General features: G+C 41.9%; 1 protein-coding gene across 1 annotated transcript; it reads right to left on the bottom strand.

The window, feature by feature from the left end:
* Window positions 1-20,438: 20,438 nt before the first annotated feature.
* Window positions 20,439-21,824, bottom strand: LOC123096814 (myb-related protein MYBAS1). The gene is made up of 3 exons (XM_044518584.1): window positions 21,522-21,824; window positions 21,289-21,418; window positions 20,439-21,202 (listed from the first exon to the last, which is right to left on the bottom strand). Exons 2-3 carry the CDS (start codon window positions 21,342-21,344, stop codon window positions 20,737-20,739), a joined length of 522 nt encoding a protein of 173 aa, XP_044374519.1. The 5' UTR covers window positions 21,345-21,418; window positions 21,522-21,824; the 3' UTR covers window positions 20,439-20,736.
* Window positions 21,825-22,078: the final 254 nt, after the last annotated feature.

Here is a 22,078-nt window from a genome sequence, read left to right as displayed (position 1 = left end):
AAACCGATACCTTCCTTTTTGGGATTTTTCTGAAGAATAGATTTCTTCAGAACATCGCAAAGGGTTTGGTGTCTTTTGAGAGATTTGAACATTCCTGTCTGAAGAAGATCCTTCAACCTAGCATTTTCAACAGAAACAGAACCACTTTCCTCGACCGAGGGGTTATCATTTATAGATGATTCGGCATTTGATTCTGTATTAGTTCGTTCAAGGCATTTTAAACAAGCTGGTTCAAACGCTTCAGGTTTATCCTTGAGTTGTTGGGTGAGAAGAGAATTTTCTCTCATCAAATCTTCATGCGCCTCTCTCAGCGCCTCGAGTTCATGTTTCCTTTTCAGGTAATCGTAGGTCAATCTTTCGTGGTCTGCTAAGAGAAAATCATGACGAGTCGAGAGTTCATCCATTCGTGACTTGAGGGTAGAATACTCTTCGGTCAACGACTGATTTTTCTCCATCTCCTCAACCAACAACCCTTCAGATTTCCTGAGGGTTTTCTCAATTTTCTCTAGAGAGTTTTGTTGTATGTTAGCAATTTTGATCAACTTAGCATGGGCATCCTCATCAGAAGAATATTGATCATTGGAGTGAACCTTGTGATGTTTGGAGGATACCTTTTCTTTCGAAGCCTTGGCCATGAAGCGGTAGGCAGGAGTTTCATCGTCGCTCGACGCGTTCTCGAAGAAATTTGTCGTGAGTGAGGAGGCTCATGGTATGCCAGCCATGCCTGGGTCGGAGTCCTCATCTGACTCATTTTCTTCCTCAGAGGCGAACGATTCTTCTTCTTCAGAATCCATCTCCTTGCCGATGTATGCCTTGGCATTGCTAGAAGTATTCTTGCAGTTGGAGGGGGACTTGGAAGGGTTCCTTGATGAAGATCTTGACAGAGATTTTGAAGTGGAGTTATCCTTCTTCTCGAAGAATTTCTTCATTTTCTTTTCTTCATCGTAGTCATAGTTCTTGCTCTTGCTTTTGCTTCGATAGTTACCCGAATCATATCTCCCACTAGCATGGATTTCAGCTTCCCAGAGAGGGCAGTCTGAAATGAAGTGTCCAATCTTTTTGCACTTGAAGCAGGTGTATTCTCCAGTGGGTTTTGAAGATTTTGAACCCCCAGAGTTGCTTGAACTTCTTTTCTGAAACTGGCTCTTCTTGTGGAAGCGTTGAAATCTTTTTGTGATCAGTGCGAGATCTTTGCCGAGTCTTTCTAGATCATCTGAATCTTCTTCGGCATTTCCATCTGAGGAGGAATCAGCCACAACCTTGAGAGCATGATTTTTGCGTTGAGTTGAGCCATACAGATCTCTTTTCTGTTCTTCTTGTTCCTCTTGGGTGTTTAATCTTTCCATGACATCAGCAGAATTGAGGTCTTTGAAGTCAGCACGCTCGCGAATCATCAGAACGAGCATGTCAAATGAATTGTCAAGTGATCGAAGCAGTTTCCTCACAAATTCATGGTCAGTGATGTCTTTGGCGCCGAGTCCTTGAAGTTCATTTTCTATGTCACTGAGGCGGTCGAAGGTTTGCTGACAGCTTTCATTTCCAATGCGCTTGAAGCGATTGAACTTTGCTCGAAGAGTATCAATTCGAGCTTCTTTCTGAGTTGAAACTCCTTCATTGATCTGTTCGAGGACATCCCATAGATCCTTCGCAGTTTCACACTGACGATATCGAAGAAATTGTTCCCGAGAGAGATGGCAACCAATTTCATCTTTGGCTTGAGCATCCAATTGAATGAGCTTCTTTTCTTCGTTCGAAGGGCTTGAGGTACATCGATCGTGAGCCCAAACTGCACCACGTTCCACATATCATCATCTATAGCACGGAGACGGATCTTCATCTTCTCCTTCCAGAAGGGATAGTCCATCCCATCGAATATCGGAATCTTGAGATGTGATTTGTAGTTCACTGAAGACATACTTAAACTCCAAAGTTGTTAGACTAAAATGAGCAGAGTCAAGGAGTACCTTGCTCTGATACTAATTGTAGGAACAAAGTATGTATACCAGAGGGGGGTGAATGGGAGTTTTAAATTTTCTTCAGAATACTTAAAACTCTCGGAACCCAACACATGCATCAAAGTAAATCACACGAATAAAATGCATCAAAGGTAAACATAAATGATAGAGGTAAACAAAGATGCTCGATGGTGACAAGGTATTTGTTCAACCAGTTTGTCCTTCTGCACAAGGACTACGTCTGGTTGGAGGGGCTGTGACTTAACATGGAAGATAAACTCTTTTCACCCTACTCTCCTCGATAATCGATTCGTCAACCGATGTCGATCACTCGTGGTAGATACTTGAAAGGAGATCTACGAACCTTTACAGACTTCTTCTTCGAGAACAACAATCACTCTTGGTCTCTGAAAAATTGACACCTAACCGTCTAGAGAGTTTCCAGCTCTCAAGAGTAATAGGCGGAGCGTACTAAACATAGATTCTAGTGATGTTGAACCACTATCTAATTGTTCGGCTCTAGGGTTTTCTCCCGGTGGATTTTAAACTCAAATCGATTGCAGAGTGGGTTGCTCAACAATCTTCTCAGAATCAAACGGAGCAGCCGCCGGAAAAAGCCAGCGCGGGGTGTCTATTTATAGCCGCAGCCTTCCGAGATGGGAAATGGCCATTTTGGACACGAGGTCCAGCCAATGGCCAACCGACACGTTCACAAAGGTCAGATTTTTGGAGCAACGATAACATTACTTGAGGAACAAGTAATGCTAACTCCTCGGTCTGAGTCAAATCTCTCGCAGCGAAGAAGATCACAGTCTTTTGCTGGCGAGTATTTGCTCGGAGCACAAAGAGATTTCTCTCACAGCTTTCATAGGTTTTGGGTTTAGCATTAGAGAATCAAAGCTTCGAACGCTACACCCCTCTTAATAGTACGGTGGTCCTATAACTCAATGAAAGAAGAGGAACCACGAAATAAATTCTACATCTTCATCTTGTCTTCATTCTTCCTCGAGTGCGGTCATTTGCTTCAAACTTGCATCGAACCAATTGCTTAAACTTCAGCAATTTTTAGGGGTCACTCTTGTTAGCTTTATCTTCGGTGAAAACCTTCGCAGCCGCGTGATACGCCTCCATCGTATCTACTTTTCCAAACTCTTTTGCCCTTCTTTTGGACTCTAATTTGCATGATTTGAATGGAACTAACCCGGACTGACGATGTTTTCAGCAGAATTGTCGTGGTGTTATTTTTGTGCAGAAATAGAAGTTCTCGGAATGACCTGAAACTTCACGGAGAATACTTTTGGAATATAAAAATATTGAGGAAAGAATCAACCGAAGGGGACCCACACCCTGTCCACAAGGGTATTGGCGCGCCCTCTAGTCTTGTGGTTCCCACGAGGCTCCACCGACCTCAACTCCAACTCCATATATTCACGTTCGGGGAGAAAAAACCAGAGAGGAGGATTTATCGCGTTTTACGATACGGAGCCTCCGCCACGTCCTGTTCTTCCTCGGGAGGGCAGATCTGGAGTCCGTTCTAGGCTCCGGTGAGGGGAAATCGTCACCATCGTCATCATCAACCATCCTCCATCACCAATTTCATGATGCTCACCGTCGTGTGTGAGTAATCCCATCGTAGGCTTGCTGGACGGTGATGGGTTGGAAGAGATCTACCATGTAAGCGAGTTAGTTTTGTTAGGGTTTGATCCCTAGTATCCACTATGTTCTAAGATTGATGTTGCTATGCCTAATTCTTGTCACTAGGGCCCGAATGCCATGATTTCAGATCTGAACCTATTATGTTTTCATGAATATATTTGTGTTCTTGATCCTATCTTGCAAGTTATAGTCACCTACTACGTGTTATGATCTGGTAACCCCGGAGTGATAATAGTCGGGACACTTCCCGGTGATGACCGTAGTTTGAGGAGTTCATGTATTCACTAAGTGCTAATGCTTTGGTCTGGTACTCTATTAAAAGGAGGCCTTAATATCCCTTAGTTTCCATTAGGACCCCGCTGCCACGGGAGGGTAGGACAAAAGATGTCATTCAAGTTCTTTTCCATAAGCACGTATGACTATATTCGGAATACATGCCTACATTATATTTATTTGGAGCTAGTTCTGTGTCACCCTAGTTTATAACTGTTGCATGATGAATGCCATCCGACATAATTATCCATCATTTATCCATTGCCTACAAGCTCATTTCATATTGATCTTTGCTCAGTTACTTTTCCGTTGTCACTATTACGATTGCTACAAAACTACTACTATTACTTTTGCCACTGTTACCGTTACTTCCATATTACTTTGCTACTAAATACTTTGCTGCAAATATTAAGTCTTTCAGGTGTGGTTGAATTGAAAACTCGGCTACTAATACTTGAGAAGATTCTTTGGCTCCCCTTGTGTCGACTCAATAAATTTGAGTTGAATACTCTACCCTTGAAAACTGTTGCGATCCCGTATACTTGTGGGTTATCAAGACTTTTTTCTGGCGTCTTTGCCGAGGAGCATAGCTCTATTCTCTGAGTCACTTGGGATTTATATATATTGATCACTATGAGGAATTTGAAAGATCAAAGAACTAAGATTTTTTCCCTCAACTACGAGGGGAGGTAAGGAACTGTCATCTTGCTCTGCACTTGACTCTCCTTCTGTTTTAAGTAAACTTGCAACACCTACACCTGCTATTGATTCCGATATGTCGCATGTTATTGATGATGCCACTTCTGTTATGCATGATGCTTATGATGAAACTGCTTCTCTGCTTGATAATATTGTGCCACTAGGTGATTTTCTTGATGAACAACTTGCTAGGGTTAGAGAGAATGAAATTACTGAAACTGATGATATTATTGAAACTGAAGATTATGATTCTCCCCCTAGATATGAATTGTCTATTGTACCTGATTATATTATGGATGAGGAAACTGCTAGAGACTTCTTGCTTGCAATGATAGAGATGATCTTAAGAAACTGTTAGCTAAGCTGAAAGAAAAGTCTTTGAATGCTAGAATGAAATGTGATCCCAATTTTGCTACTTCACCTATCTTTGTTACTGATAAGGATTATGAATTCTCTATCGATCCTGAGTTAATTACTTTGGTTGAATCTGATACTTTCTATGGCTATGAATCTGAAACTGTTGTGGCACATCTTACTAAATTGAATGATATAGCCACCCTATTTGCTCATGAGGAAAAAATTCGCTATTACTATATTCTTAAGTTGTTTCCTTTCTCATTAAAGGGTGATGCTAAGTTATGGTTTAATTCTCTTGCTCCTGGTTGTGTGCGTAGTCCCCGGGATATGATTTACTACTTCTCTGCAAAATATTTCCCTGCTCATAAGAAACAAGCTGCCTTAAAGGAAATAATTATCTTTGTGTAGAAGAAGAGAGTCTCCCACAAGCTTGGGGAGGCTTCTCCAATTACTTAATGCTTTGCCTGATCATCCTCTCAAGAAAAATGAAATGCTTGATATCTTTTATAATGGACTAACCGATGCTTCCAGAGACCACCTAGATAGTTGTGATGGTTGTATTTTCAGGGAAAGAACTATTGAGCAAGCTGAATTGCTATTGAATAATATCTTGAGTAATGATAATGATTGGATACTTCCTGAACCAACTCCTAAGACAACTCCAAAGAAAAGGGGTATTCTATTTCTCAGTCCTGAAGATATGCAAGAGGCAAAGAAATCTATGAAAGAAAAACGTATTAAAACTGAAGATGTTAAAATCTACCACCTATTGAAGAAATACATGGTCTTGATAACCCGGCACAAGTAGTAGAGGTAGAATCTCTTTATAGATTTGATGAAGGTGATATTCCTCATAATAAGTCTGCTAGTCAATGCTTGGATGAGTTTGATAATTTTATTGTTAAACAAGAGAACTTCAATGCTTATGTTAGTAGACAATTGAAACGTAATGCTTACATGCTTGACCACTTGGGTGATTATATGAGTAGAATTGTTAATGATCTTAAGCTTATAAGTAAACATGCTTCCATGGTTACAACTCAAGCAGAACAAGTACTTAAGGCCCAAGATGATTTGCTTAATGAGTTAAATAGTAAGAAGAATGATAATGTTGTTAGGGTTATGACTAGAGGTGGTAAAATGACCCAGGAACCTTTGTATCCTGAAGGCCATCCTAAGAGAGTTGAGCAATATTCTCAGAGAATTAATACTGATGCACCTAGTCCTGGTAATAAAAAGAAAAAGAAAACTGATAGGACTTTGCATGCTAGTGAACTTGTTATAGATAGACCGGAGAATCCCAATGATATTTCTATTTCTGATGCTGAGACACAATCTGGTGATGAACATGAACCTAGTGATAATGTTAATAATGATGTTCATGTTGATGCTCAATCTAGTAATAATAATGATGTAGAGATTGAACCTGATGTTGATCTTGATAACCCACAATCAAAGAATCAACGTTATGATAAGAGAGATTTCGTTGCTAGGAAGCATGGTAAAGAAAGAGAACCATGGGTTCAGAAACCCATGCCCTTTCCTCCTAAACCATCCAAGAAAAAGGATGATGAGGATCTTGAGAGCTTTGCTGAAATGATTAGACCTATCTTTTTGCGTATGCGTTTGACTGATATGCTGAAAATGTCTCCTTATGCTAAGTATATGAAAGATATTGTTACAAATAAAAGAAAGATACCGGAAGCTGAAATTTCCACCATGCTTGCTAATTATACTTTTAAGGGTGGAATACCAAAGGAAGTTGGAGATCCAGGAGTACAAACTATACCATGCTCCATTAAAAGAAACTATTTTAAAACTGCTTTATGTGATCTTGGAGCCGGTGTTAGTGTTATGCCTTTCTCTTTATATCGTAGACTTGAATTGAATAAGTTGATGCCTACTGAAATTTCTTTTCAAATGGCTGATAAATCAACTGCTATACCCATCGATATTTGTGAGGATGTGCCTGTTGTGGTTGCAAACGTTACTATCTTACCAGACTTTGTTATTCTTCATATTCCCGAGGACGACAGTATGTCGATCATCCTTGGTAGACCCTTTTTTAATACTACAGGGGCTGTTATTGATTGCAACAAAGGCAATGTCACTTTTAATGTTAATGGTAATGAGCATACGGTACACTTTCTGAAGAAACAACCTCAAGTTCATAGTATCAATTCTAATGGAAAAATTCCAACTACTACTATTGGAGGTTTTGAATTTCCTCTTCCTACTGTCAAAAAGAAATATGATATTCTTATTGTTGGGGACATGCATATCCCCGTTGAGGTAACCATGTGTTATTCGAAAGTTCTTCGGTTTCATGTCATTCGGAAGAAGTTTGTCAATAAGACTTGATCAACCTTGTTAATGGATTCCTTTTGAGGAGCATGAGATGGATGAATTTAGAAGGCACAAATTTTTGTACCCACCATTTACTTTCTGTTATTTAGATTAAATAAAGCAAAAATAGTATTTTCTGACTGTTTTCTGAAATATCCGTGCAATAAAAAATGTCCCGAAAATAGAAGTTCTCCAAATGCCCTGAAAATTTAGTATGATTTTTATAAAATATTTGAGAATTTCTGGCATTGAGAACACACTAGGGGGACCCACCACATGTCCACAAGGGTGGAGGGCGCGCCCCCTGTCTTGTGGGTGCCACCTGGGTCCCCTCCACTTATTCCAGCACCCATCCACTTTGTCTTCCTCTACAAAAAATCATCCCATAGCTCAAACCCATGCTCTTGCTCATTTTTCTACCATTTTCGATCTCCTTGCTCAAAGCTCCATTCGCAAAACTGCTTGGGGGGGGGTTGTTCTTCGGTATGTGACTTCTCCAATGGTCCAATTAGTTTTTGTTCTAGTGCTTTATTTATTGCAAATTTTTGCTGCTGTGGTGACTTTGTTCTTGAGCTTGCATGTCAAATTTATATGGTCCAAAGTAGTTTTGGTGCATGATATAGCCTCTACACACTTGTAGGAGTAGTTGCTATTAATTTCGTTGAGCTTGGTTCACTTATATTTTGAGTCACTAAAAATTTCAGAGGAAGAAAATGATGAGGAGATTGTTGAGAGACTCCTCGAGTCGAGGTTCGAAGGAAAAAGAAAATGAGGAGAAGGAGAAGCCCAAGTACAATCTTCCTCGCGCTGTGGAGATTCGGTCGTGTGAATGGACATGCGATGCATTCTTGGAGGCAGCTGGAATTCATGAGGATTTCTATTATTTGGCTGAGAATGCGGATCACCGACTTCCTCCATGACCAGTGTGACCAGTACCTCCTACTCACTAATACTTTCGTGCAAAATTTTCACTTTCATGCTAGGAGATCACCACCTACGGTAGAGTTTCACTTATATGATGAGCATAAGGAGATGACGCTTTATGACTTTTGTGAGGTTTGTAAATTACCTTATGAGGGTAGCATCGAGGAACCACATCCTGGAGATGTGGAAGATTTTATTGATGAAGTTACCGTAGGGGAAAGGAGAGAGGTGTCAAAAGCGAGAGTGTCTAGTTTACATTTTCCTGTTTTGCGCTATTACTCATTATTTGCAGGGAGATGTTTGATTGGTCGCGGGGATAGTGGAGGCCTTAGTGCTCCCGACCTTGCCATTTTGCGCCATGCTTTACTTTGTGATAAAACTTTCAGTTTAGGCGCTATGGTTGCTAGACGGTTGAGTTTAAACCATATTAAGGGTCCTATCTTTGGAGGTATTTATGCTTCCTGCCTTGCTAGATGCTTTGAGATACCTATTAGGCAGGATGAGAAAGAGGAGAAACTGCTACCCACTATATACTTAGATTATGACAGTATGGTAGCACATAATTTTATTCGCTATGATAAGGAAAAGAGACTCATTTATAACCTGGTATTTAGCGAGGATACTTTTCAGATTATTACCTTGCCTGCACCTACTTTGTTCGATATTCATTCAGGCAGGTACTTTGTTTTCCCCGCGGACATTCATTCATATTGGGAGGGGACGCGATCCCCAGCTCCTGAGCCAGAGCCATCACCTGATCCATATCAGGAGTCTATTTATCAGTGGGAGCCACAGGAGCTTGCTAACTAGTGGAACCCCCAGGATCCTCCTTAGTACACCAGAGAGGGCTACTTTGATCCATGGGCTTAGACCAACTTAGGCCAAAATCCTAAGCTTGGGGGAGTACGTATTTCTCACCGACATTACATTCATGTTCACACACTCATTTCAGTTGTCGGTGTTCATACTTTTTCATTGTATAATCCATGTTAGTTTATTTATTTTTCTTGCTTTCTTCTTGTGTGTTTGAAAAACCTTAAGAAAAAACAAAAAAAATTAGTTGTAGTTAGTTTACTTTCCATGCTTATTTAGTTGTAGTATTAAAAGAAAACCCAAAAAGATTTCTCATTCTTCTTTTACTTGTTGGGAGCTCTCCCGTGTAAATAGTTTTTCTCGTTGTTGTTTTACTTCTTCAGAAAAACAAAAACTCCAAAAACATTTTAGTGTATTTCTTTGAAATTCTTTTCTTTTCTTTGGGGGTCGAGCGGAGAAGACCACGATGAAAATGTTGAGTGGCTCTCATATGCATTATTGTTGATATAATAAAGAGCTCATATTACCTTGTCTTCTCCTTTGAATAAATGTTTGCAGATTCCAGCTTAGTCCAATGCACGTGCACTATTATTATTATCCACGCCGTTCGGTCATGCAAGTGAAAGGCAATAATAACGATATATGATAAAATGATTGAGATGAGGAAAAGCTGGTATGAACTCGACCTATCTTGTTTTTGTAAATATGATTAGTTCATCATTCCCGATTCAACCTATTATGAATGAAACATGTTTGCAATGACAATTAGAGATTATAATTACTCATCCCATGCTTAATTATCTAGGAGTTTATAATGGTTTGCCTTGCGTGCTAACATGCTTTTAAAATGGTTGTGATGTAGTATGATAGGATGGTATCCTCCTTTGAATGATTCGAGTGGCTTGACTTGGCACATGTTCACGCATGTAGTTGAAACAAAATCAGCATAGCCTCCACGATATTTATGTTCATGGTGATTTATATCCTACTCATGCTTGCATTCAGTGTTGGTTAATCTCAATGCATGTTTATGACTGTTGTCGCTCTCTAGTTGGTCGCTCCCCAGTCTTTTTCTAGCCTTCACTTGTACTAAGCGGGAATACTGCTTGTGCATCCACTTCCATAAACCCAAAGTTGTTCCATATGAGTCCACCATACCTTCCTATATGCGGTATTTACTTGTTGTTCCAAGTAAATTTGCATGTGCCAAACTCTAAGCCTTCAAATGATAATCTGTTTGTATGCTCGAATCGCTCATGTAGCAACTAGGGCTGTCATATCTTCCATGCTAGGTGGGTTATTCTCACGATGAGTGGACTCCGCTCATCATTCATGAGAAAATGGCTGGTAACCGGGATGCCCAGTCCCATGCTCAAATCAATTCAAAATATAATTGCAAACAAAACTCCCCCAGGGCTGTTGTTAGTTGGACGGTACCCATTGTTTCGGACCAGCCATCGAATGTGCTTGTTGGTGGTGGGGGATTATAAACTTTACCGTTCTGTTTGGAAACTGCCTATAATGTATCTAGTATGGAAGACACCGAGATCTCTTGGTTGTTATGTTGACAATGAAGGTACACCGCTCAAAATATTATTTATCTATGTTTAAAAAAACTCGAGCTCTGGCACCTATGCAAATCCCTGCTTCCCTCTGTGAAGGGCATATCTATTTACTTTTATTGCTGAGTCATCATCCTCTTATAAATAGCACTAGTTAGAGAGCACCACTGTCATTTGTATGCATTGCTATTAATTTATATTGAGTATGACTGTGACTGGATCTCTTTTACCATGAATTACAATGTCTAGTCAGTCCTTGATCTTCAGGGGTGCTCTGCATTTATGTTTTGCGGTCTCGGAAAGGGCTAGCAAGATACCATCTTGTTATATCATATCATGATTTTTTTGAAAAAGTGTTGTCATCCGAGATTTATTATTATTGCTCGCTAGTTGATTATGCCATTGATATGAGTAAGTGTGAGACCTAAATGTTATTATGAATATGGTTAGTTCATATTCTTTGCTGAAAACTTGAATGCTGGCTTTACATATTTGCAACAACAAGATCAAACCGAGTTTGTAAAAGTTTTTCTTTATCACTTTCAGTTTGTCAACTGAATTGCTTGAGGACAAGCAATGGGTTAAGCTTGGGGGAGTTGATACGTCTCCATCGTATCTACTTTTCCAAACTCTTTTGCCCTTGTTTTGGACTCTAATTTGCATGATTTGAATGGAACTAGCCCGGACTGACGTTGTTTTCAGCAGAATTGCCATGGTATTGTTTTCATGCAGAAATAAAAGTTCTCGGAATGACGTGAAACTTCACGGAGAGTACTTTTGTAATAAATAAAAAATATTGGCGAAAGAATCAACCAAAGGGGACCCACACCCTGTCCACAAGGGTGGAGGGCGCGCCCACCCCCCGGGGGCGCGCCCTCTGGTCTTGTGGGTCCCACGAGGCTCCACCGACCTCAACTCCAACTCCATATATTCAAGTTCGGGGAGAAAAAAACAAAGAGGAGGATTCACCGCGTTTTACGATATGGAGCCACCGCCACCTCCTGTTCTTCCTCGGGAGGGCAGATCTGGAGTCTGTTCTGGGCTCCGGAGAGGGGAAATCGTCACCATCGTCATCATCAACCATCCTCCATCACCAATTTCATGATTCTCACCGCCGTGTGTGAGTAATCCCATCGTAGGCTTGCTGGACGGTGATGGGTTGGATGAGATCTACCATGTAATCGATTTAGTTTTGTTAGGGTTTGATCCCTAGTATCCACTATGTTCTAAGATTGATGTTGCTATGACTTTGCTATGCCTAATGCTTGTCACTAGGGCCTGAGTGCCATGATTTCAGATCTGAACCTATTATGTTTTCATGAATATATTTGTGTTCTTGATCCTATCTTGCAAGTTATAGTCACCTACTACGTGTTATGATCCGGCAACCCCGGAGTGACATAGTCGGGACACTTCCCGGTGATGATCGTAGTTTGAGGAGTTCATGTATTAACTAAGTGCTAATGATTTGGTCTGGTACTCTATTAAAAGGAGGCCTTAATATCCCTTAGTTCCCATTAGGACCCCGCTGCCACGTGAGGGTAGGACAAAAGATGTCATGCAAGTTCTTTTCCATAAGCACGTATGACTATATTCGGAATACATGCCTACATTATATTGATTTGGAGCTAGTTCTGTGTCACCCTAGTTTATAACTGTTGCATGATGAATGCCATCCGACATAATTATCCATCATTGATCCATTGCGTACGAGCTCGTTTCATATTGATCTTTGCTCAATTACTTTTCCGTTGTCACTGTTACGATTGCTACTAAACTACTACTGTTAATTTTGCCACTGTTGCCGTTACTTCCATATTACCTTCCTACTAAATACTTTGCTGCAGATATTAAGTCTTTCAGGTGTGGTTGAATTGACAACTCAGCTGCTAATACTTGAGAATATTCTTTGGCTTCCCTTGTGTAATCAATAAATTTGGGTTGAATATTCTACCCTCGAAAATTGTTGTGATCCCCTATACTTGTGGGTTATCACCGCGCAGGGAGATTATCTTCGTCATTTACATCAAACTCCTCGATACTTCAGGGACCTGTTACTCCGTTTGCACTAGCAAACACACAAGTCCCATACTCTTTATGTCAACAAACTCCGGAACATAAGGGGCCCATCATTGCACCAACACTACCATAGAGAATGATAAGGTTTTGCATTGATTTATACTAACTTATCTTATGAGTTCTTGTTGAGTTTTGTGTGGATGAAGTTTTTAAGAATTAGGGAAGCCCTGATATGATAGGAATTAAGGAGATACAAAAGCTCAAGCTTGGGGATGCCCAAGGCATCCCAAGTTAATATTTCAAGAAGTCTCAAGCATCTAAGTTGGGGATGCCCCAGTTGGCATCCCACCTTTCTTCTTCAACAATGATCGGTCAGTTTTGGTTGAGTCTAAGTTTTTGCTTCTTCACATGATATGTGCTATCCTTGGAATGCCATTTTTTTTGCTTGATGTTTGAATAAAATACTTAAGATCTGAAATTCTTAAATGAGACAGAGTCTTCACATAGCTACTTAATTATTTGCCTACTCGTTGATCTTCACTTATATCTTTTTGGAGTAGTTTGTCATTTACTCATGTGCTTCACTTATATCCTATGAGTAAATGGTTGAGTGAATTGAATATCATAAATCTGAAATTATATCACATGCTTATCCCATGGGGAGTAATGACTTCACATATAAGAAGTATAGGTGGTAAAATTTATTGAAAGTTAGCAAACACAACATTGGTCACTTGAATAATTCATGAAAGAATATTGAAGGAAGAGAGATTTCACATATAAATACACTATCTTGGACATCTTCTATGATTGTGAGCCCCATTAATTATTTTCAAACTTGAGCAAATTAGTTGAAGTTGGACAAGGAAGACAACGTACTGAGTTATGTTTGGGTATATTTGTATAGAAGTTGTATTGTTATGGATCCTCCAACATGTGGTGCTTGCTTAGGATCTTTTGCTAGCCTTCACCTGTACTAAGCGTGAATACTGCTTGTGCATCCACTTCCTTAAACCCAAAGTTAGTCCATATAAGTCCACCATACCTACCTATATGCGGTATTTACCTGCTGTTCCAAGTAATTTGCATGTGCCAAATTCTAAATCTTCAAATAATTATCTGTTTGTATGTCCAAATCGCTCATGAAGCAACTGGGGGTGGTCAGTATCTTCTATGCTAGGTATGTTATTCTCACGATGAGTGTTTATTCGCTTGTCATTCATGAGAAAGTGGCTGGTAATTGGGATGCCCAGTCCTATGATCAAAATCAAAATATAGTAATGAAACAAAACTCCCCGAATCATTGTTGGTATGGAGGGCACCTGAGGATTCGGCTCGCCATGGCTTGTGTTTGTTGGTGGAGGGGGAGTAAAAACTTTACCTTTCTGTTTGGGAACCGCCTATAATGTGTCTAGCATGGAAGATATTGGGAACTCTCGGTCGTTACGTTGACAGTGAAAGCATACCTCTCAAAATTATATTCATCTCTGTTTTAAAAGCTTCGAGCTCTGGCACCTCTGCAAATCCCTGCTTCCCTCTATGAAGGGCCTATCTTTTACTTTTATGCAAGAGTCAGTAGTATTCCTTCTCATTTCAACCTCAATTATTCTCTAGTTGGTAGGTATCATGTGGTGGGGGAAGATCCAAGCATATATGGCCATTCTAATATATTTTATCATAAATTATTATTGTTGACAATTATATATATATGATAAATAAGTTGGGAGGCGAAACATTATGCCCCTATCTTTCTCTGTGTTCGATGGATGCTATTTGTTCTAAAAATATGTTTTTGAGTGTCAGCAATCATGGAAGACTATATGATAGTTGAGTATGTGGAATTTGCTAAATCAAAGCTCTTACATAGACCCTTCCTGAAAATATGAATTGCAATTGTTTGATGACTGAGAATATAGTTTGTTAGTTTTCAAGAAAGTTTATGGTCTATGCTTTAACATGTGAATAGCTTGCTACTTGATCATGAGAAGTTTTATGAGATGAGCTACTATTTATGATATATAGTGATGTTAGAAAAAGTGTTTGGAACTATCATTGATCAAACTTGTGCACTTGCTAGCATTCACACTTCATAAATTATTTCTTTTATCATTTACCTACTTGAGGACGAGCAAGAATTAAGCTTGGGGATGATGATACGTCTCCAACGTATCTATAATTTATGAAGTATTCATGCCATGTTTACAACAATTTTATATGGTTTTGGTATGATTTGATTAGAACTAACCCGGACTAACGCTGTTTTCAGCAGAACTAACGTGGTGTCATTTTTGTGCAGAAATAAAAGTTCTCGGAATGGGCTGAAAATTCACGGTAATTTTTATGGACCAAAAGAGACCCCGAAGCACCGGAGCTGGGCTAGGAAGTGACCGAGGAGGCCACAAGCCTGGGGGCGCCCACCTCCCTAGGGCATGCCTCCCGAGCTTGTGGGCCCCTTGGGCACCCCCTTGACGTGAGACCGATGCCAAAAATTCCTATAAATACCCAAAACCCCAAAAATAACCCTAGATGAGAAGTTCCGCCGCCGCAAACCTCTGTAGCCACGAAAAACCAATTGGGACCCCGTTCCGGCACCCTGCCGGAGGGGGAAATCATCACCGGAGGTCATCTTCATCATCCCGGTGGCCACCATGATGAGGAAGGAATAGTTCACCCTCGGGGCTGAGGGTATGTACTAGTAGCTATGTGTTTGATCTCCTTCTCTCGTGTTCTTGATTTGGCACGATATTGATGTACCATGACCTTGTTAATATATTTGGATCTTACGGTGTTCTTCCCTCTCTACCTTCTTGTGATGAATTGAGTCTTGTTCTTTGAGCTTTCGTTATGTTCTCCAATAGAAACTTTGGAGTGATTCTTTGTTGCACGTTGAGGGATTGCCATATGATTTAATTATGTTAGCATTGTTGAGAGATTCTGCACTAATGAAAGTATGAACCCTAGGCCTTGTTTTCAAGCATTGCAATACCGTTTTTGCTCACTTTTATTACTTGCTACCTTGCTGTTTTTATATTTCCAGATTACAAAATTCCATAATCTACTATCCATACTACACTTGTATCACCATCTCTTCGCCGAACTAGTGCACCTATACAATTTACCATTGTATTGGGTGTGTTGGGGACACAAGAGACTCTTTGTTATTTGATTGCAGGGTTGTTTGAGAGAGACCATCTTCATCCTACGCTTCCCACTCATTGATAAACCTTAGGTCATCCACTTGAAGGAAAATTGCTACTTCCTACAAAACTTTGCGCTTGGAGGCCCAACACGAGTCTACAAGAATAAATTGTGTAGTAGACATCAGGTAGCTTCTCCACTAAATCCCTGTACCAGGTCATCGCGACCACATCGGACCTAAGCCTCTCGTGGTGATTTGGTCGATCAGACTTCAGCTGAAGGTTTGGATCTTCCTGTGGCAATGAATCCGAGGTCGGGTCCCTTCCGGTGTGGAGGTGCTCAAACGGAACGGCCCGGGAGATGCGATGTGCCCGCTCTGTGGACAAAAGGAGATTCGAACCACATCTTCTTCTCCCGCGTGTCCGTTCAATTTCTATGGAGTTGCCTACGTGAAGCAGTGGGTGGTAGTTGGTGCCACAACAACTTCCCTGACCTCTTCGCCGAACTCCAGTCTTCACCGCCAGCTGTACGCCACACTAGGTGCCTAACTATTGGGGTTCTAGCCTGGACGCTTTGGACGGTCCGAAATAAGTTTTTGATCCATCGCGTGCCTCTGCGATGTGCTACTGACGCTGTGTTCAAAATGTGTGGATATCTGTAGCTTTGGCGGCCGCTTAGCCGCCACCGAGACCGAGACGCCATCAACACCATCATTGCTGATCTTCGCATGATGGCTCTACGCTTGGCGCCGCCACTACCTCCTTCACCACCAGAGTCGGATTAGATCTTCATTTACTGTGCCGCCACATATATTTTATTTCTTTGGGCTTGTTGTGCTATGTCCTCATCAGAACCTATATGTACCTTATGTTGTGCTACCTCGTGTGGCTAATTATTTTTTAAATAATACACTTTTTTATGAATTTTCAGAAATATTACACTGGATACAAAATTTTCAAAAATAATACACCGTCGGCCCTGTGCTGGCCGACTGGGCCTAGTCAGCCCACAGCAGGCCGACTGGGCCTAATCAGCCAACATCAGGCCGATTAGTAGCCTTTCGGCCTAGGGGTGGCGGATAGGCCACCCGGCTGCTGATAGGGGGTCAATCGGCTTGCCGTAAGCCGATAGGTGCATGGCCCATGCAATCGTACGTGGGTTCAAGTACTGCGCGAGTGCATGTGCACGCCGCTGCCGTATGGTTTCTACTAGACAGCTAGCTAGCTGGCAATTAATCAACTAGCTAGCGTCAAGATTGATATAGCTAGCTTGTTACGTACGTGTGTGTCGTCTTCTGAAACTCGAAGAATCGATCAAGCGTGGCTTGTGTATTCGCACGTCTTGCCGGAAAGCAATCCGCAGGTCGTAATACTTAGCCAGTGTACATATGTATTCGGTCGACCGACGAAAAATAGTCCCGAGGAGCGATCGGGGCCTAGTCAACAAAAACATCAGGCCACGCACGGGTAGCTACGCTCTGGCACTCGTCCTTGATCCCTGTCGCCGCATGCACCATACGCTGTGCCGCATCCAGGTTCGGCGACGCGAACTCACGGACTGTGGGCTTGCGCAGCTGTCGTCACCTGCTGCGGGGTACTATGGGCGTGGGGCTGAACCATAGCTAATTTTTTTAAATGATACACTTTTTTATTAATTTTCAAAAATATTACGCCGTTTTTTTATTTTTAAAAATAATACAGCGTCGGCTTACTGTAGGCTGACTGGAGCCAGTCTAATCGGCTAGCAGTTGGCCGACTAGTGCATGGCCATGCAACGGACGTGTTTTACGTGTGATAGTCAATTTTTTCTGCTCTCTGCTGGTTCTGCCGCGCGCACTGCACACAGGGCGTTCGGCCCAACGCTCCTCCCGAACCAGCCTGACGTACGCGGACGCAGGCCGACGAGCCCGTTGATGACGCAGACCTACAAGATACCTAGTCGTGCTGCGCGCAGACGAGTGCCACCGGAGCTGCACGACGCGTGAACGACTCGCAGCTATAGCATGTTGCCACAGTCCCATGACGACGAGTCGACGACGACTTTAATTTCCCGGCGACGGCCAAGACTCAAACCTGGCCATGCAAAGGCTACCTACGTGCTTACCGTAAGTAAGTACGTGTGTCACGGGCACCTACCATACCGTATGTCTATCTATCTATATATAACATCCCAGACTTTCTAGTACGTACGTTTCATACCCACTCGATCCCACCACACCACCCACGTACGGGTGAGCTAGCTAGCTCTCCCTCCGTACACACACATGCAAGGTTCGACGGCGCGTGGCATGCGGCGGTATGATGGCCATGCACCAGTCGGCCAACTGCAAGCCGACTGGGCTAACCCATGGCCGACTGGCCTCCTGTCGGCTAGCAGTGAGCCGACTGGCTCCTGTCGGCCTGCAGTAAGTCGATGCTGTATTATTTTAAAAATAAAAAAACGGCGTAATATTTTTGAAAATTAATTTAAAAAGTGTATTATTTAAAAAATTAGTTGAACCATACGGCAGCGGCGTGCACATGCACCAGCGCAGTACTCGAACCCACATGCAGCTATCGGCTTACGGCAAGCCGATTGAACCCCCTGCCAGCTGCCGAGAGGCCTGTCGGCCACCCCTAGGCCACAAGGCTACTAATCGGCCTGATGTTGGCTGATTAGGCCCAGTCGGCCTGCTGTGGGCTGCCCAGTCGGCCAGCAGAGGGCCGACGGTGTATTATTTTTGAAAATTTTGTATCCAGCGTAATATTTCTGAAAATTCATAAAAAAGAGTATTATTTAAAAAAATTAGCACCTCGTGTGTGGCGTGTGTGTATGCGTGTATTTGCGATGTGACATTTGTTGGATCTCATAGCTTTGGTGGTTTGCTTTAAAGCTAGGCGAAAGCTTTTTTGGGTAAATGTCAGAGCCCTCGCTCATGTCACCAATGACCAATCCCTGCGTTTCAAAAAGAAAAGAAAAGACCAATCCCTGCGCTCTCTCTCTCTCTTATTGCGAAAGCCCTGCTCTCTCCTTGTCGGCGCCGGCGACGAGGGGAGCTCTTTCTCAGCGTCCGCAACATCGACGGTCGGAGAGGTGAGAAGAAGTACCGCCGATGCGGTTGCTGTATGTGCTGTAGATTAGTGCTTTCTATATGTTTTGGGTGTTGTTGTCTGGATCGTAGCTGGCAATCCAAGTCGCAGGGGCAGCTAGCGATTCTGCTGTTTCTTGCCCCTAATCTTCTGGTGTACCTGTTGATTCGTTTTTCCAGCAGTGAGACTCCAAGTCATGTGTGCTGGGGACTGGTGGGTGAATTCCCTCTTGAGGAACTTAAGCAGATGAAATGGTGAACTGAGGGATAAGCTATGGGTAGCTGCAATTTTTTTGTATTTGATTTGACTGTCTAATGGTAGAAAACAATACATTGAAGGATTCAAAACTCCTATTTTCTTTCTCAGAAATGACCTAGAGCCTTCTGGTACTAACTAGCAGTGGAGTACTAAGCTTTGCATTATGTACCAATTCCTTTATTGAGCTTTCAGATTGATTGAAAATTGATGCTGATGACTTTGCATTAAGTATAGTATGAGTATCTGTCCTGGGTGTTTTTACTGTTGGCCACTGGCTGCTCTGAAGGTTTTCCATGCTAATCAGATCTTGCGACTTGCTTGTACTTTTGATTTCTCTTTGTTCATAATTATTATAAATCACAGGTGAATTTGAATGCTATGGTGAATATCTGCAGTTCTGCCAGGCGAGCATTTTGCTCCACATGAAACAATATGAAACTGGTGTCCTTTATTAAATTTTATTTGTTAAACATAGAGGAATAACGAGAAGAAAGATAACTTCTAAACTCTACCTCCACATCTAAGCTTTCATCTAGTTCTGAATGTTGTGGAGGAACACAGATTAATGATGGTTGTGTCTAGGTGGTCCAAGCACTAGATTCACTCAATCAGAAGAAAATACATGCTTATCAGTTGCAAGATAAGATACTACTTTCAGCAAAGTAGACGGCTATAGCAATCTGAAGTGCCAGTCACTTACCACCTCCCTTTATTTACCTTATCGCAGTGCTAACTTTCCTATTTGTTAAATGGATGATCTGCAACTTCCTGCTCATCTTATGTGCCAGTCCCTTACCACCTCCCGTTATTTACCTTGCCGCAGTGCTAACTTTCCTATTTGTTAAATGGATGATCTACGACTTCCTGCTAATCTTATGTGTCGAATACAATCTAGCATTCTTTTGTTCTATCAAAGTCTAATGCTCAGCCTTTTTAAGAGAATTAAAGTGATAGACCACTCACTCTGCACTAAGTCTGTCAATTCCACTCAGATCAAATATGCATACAGATGTCTGTACAGCAGCCTCAATTTGCATATTAAAAAAATATGTTTCCAGGGTCTGCGTGTTTATTGGAGAAATACTTGTTCTCTTTGACGTTCCTTAGGTTCCAGAAGCCATTTTATCAAGAGCTTTCAATCTCAACATCCTGTCGAAGGAAATGAGAGTGTAATAGCAAGAACGATTTGAAAAAATAATGCTGATTCTGTACCCATTTTCCTCTTCTTTTGTTTGCTCCTTGAGATACGACCATAGAATCTCATGGCCCTGTTTGTAGCTTTAGAATCAGGTGGGGGGAGATATTATAATTCCGGTAGTACAATGTACATTCGTGTCAATCTAACATTTTTACCAAAATATCATTGGAGATTGACTTCTGTATCATGCATATAAATTGCTCTCATATTCCATTCTGTGAAGGGCAAGAGACATAAGCTATTTTACACACTACATAGGCACACACATCATAAGCAGACCTGAAAATCTACAATGTTACAGTAGATTTGTAAATATTTAGATCACCCTCCATACTAATGCAAACGTAGCTACTGGCAATTCTGGCAAGCATACATATGTATATGCAGACATAGCTACATAGGTAGTGGAAATCTGTTAAGCATATATATGTATCTTAGTAACCTGACCTCGATCCTGACAGCTTGAACCTTCAATAGCAGGAACGTTCTCCATTACCATAACCAAATTGTGGAGCTAACATCTTGAGATCACCATTGTCCATCTTCCAGACTACCTCAGGAGGGCAGTAGCGATCTCCCATAGGAGATGGCAGCAGAGGACATGGGAGATTGCTGCATGCTTTATCATCAATGGGCAGCATGGCCGGTGCCTCAATCTCCTTCCATATCTGGTCCATAGAATATCCATCCATGACACTCTGGTTGCTCTTAAGTACACTTGAGAAGCAGGTTGTGCCATTATGAGTGCTGCCTCCATCCATCCTGATTATTGGTGCAGTTTCAAGGAGGCAGGATTGGTATGTAAATGATGAGGAGGAGGAAGAAGGTGACATGTTTGTCTTCCTCTCTTGTGCTTTCTTCCTCATGTGTGTCCTCCAGTAGTTCTTGATCTCATTGTCCGTACGCCCTGGCAGTCTGCGTGCTATTCTAGACCACCTATACATAGAGAGGATGTTAGTGCGTTTCACCTGTTGTAGATGAAAAAAAAAGCTGCTTTAGTAAGGTCTTCTTTTGGATCAAACCTGTTACCCCATCGAGCATGGAGCTCAATAATAAGGTGTTCCTCCTGTGGCGACATGCGCCCATGCTTGAGGCCAGGGTGGAGGTAGTTGACCCACCGGAGGCGGCAGCTTTTGCCTGTCCTGTTAAGGCCTACATGGCCATAGATAAGGTGATGTATGAAGATAGTTGGTTAGAGACAATGATATTTGCATGCTGTTTGCATCTTTGTGCCAAGGATTGCAAAAATGGCTACCTAATTTGCAGGTCTCCCACCCCTCAAACCTGAGACTTTGGCAACGAAATCCCAGCGGCGGTCACCGAACAGGCGGACAGTGCATACCAGTTGCAGGTCTTCCTGCTCTGTCCATGGCCCCTTGCGCATCTCATCTTGCACTGTCACCATCTCTAACGTTGTTCGCTTCTACCTTGGATGGGCTGGGAGCCAGCCTTGTTGCTCTTCCTCCTCTGTGTGCTTGTGGGCTCCAGTTTCAGGCTTAGATCCTCGATGAACTCCAGCCTGATGGGAAGAAGGTTGGTATTAGTGAGAGGAAGCCACTTTGTCTTAGTTGTGCACTGGTTTGATGGCTCTTGCTTCTCATTTATAGGCAGGACAAGAAGGTCCTCGTGGGGCCTCTTTACGTGGTGGGTCTGATTTAGAGAATCATCGATGAGGTTGTCCTCAGATTAAAATTGCCTTCTCATGTCTCTTGCTCTGTGTTACAAATTTTAAAAGGGTATAGTATTACATATACTGGATTTGGACTGCAGCTAACTCTTGTTTGTTGCCGGTTTACTCTGTGAGTTGACTTA

Source organism: Triticum aestivum, chromosome 4D (genome assembly GCF_018294505.1).
Source record: "Triticum aestivum cultivar Chinese Spring chromosome 4D, IWGSC CS RefSeq v2.1, whole genome shotgun sequence".
NCBI lineage: Eukaryota > Viridiplantae > Streptophyta > Magnoliopsida > Poales > Poaceae > Triticum > Triticum aestivum.
Note: the sequence above shows the minus strand (reverse complement) of the source record. Positions and strands in the feature narration are given on the sequence as shown.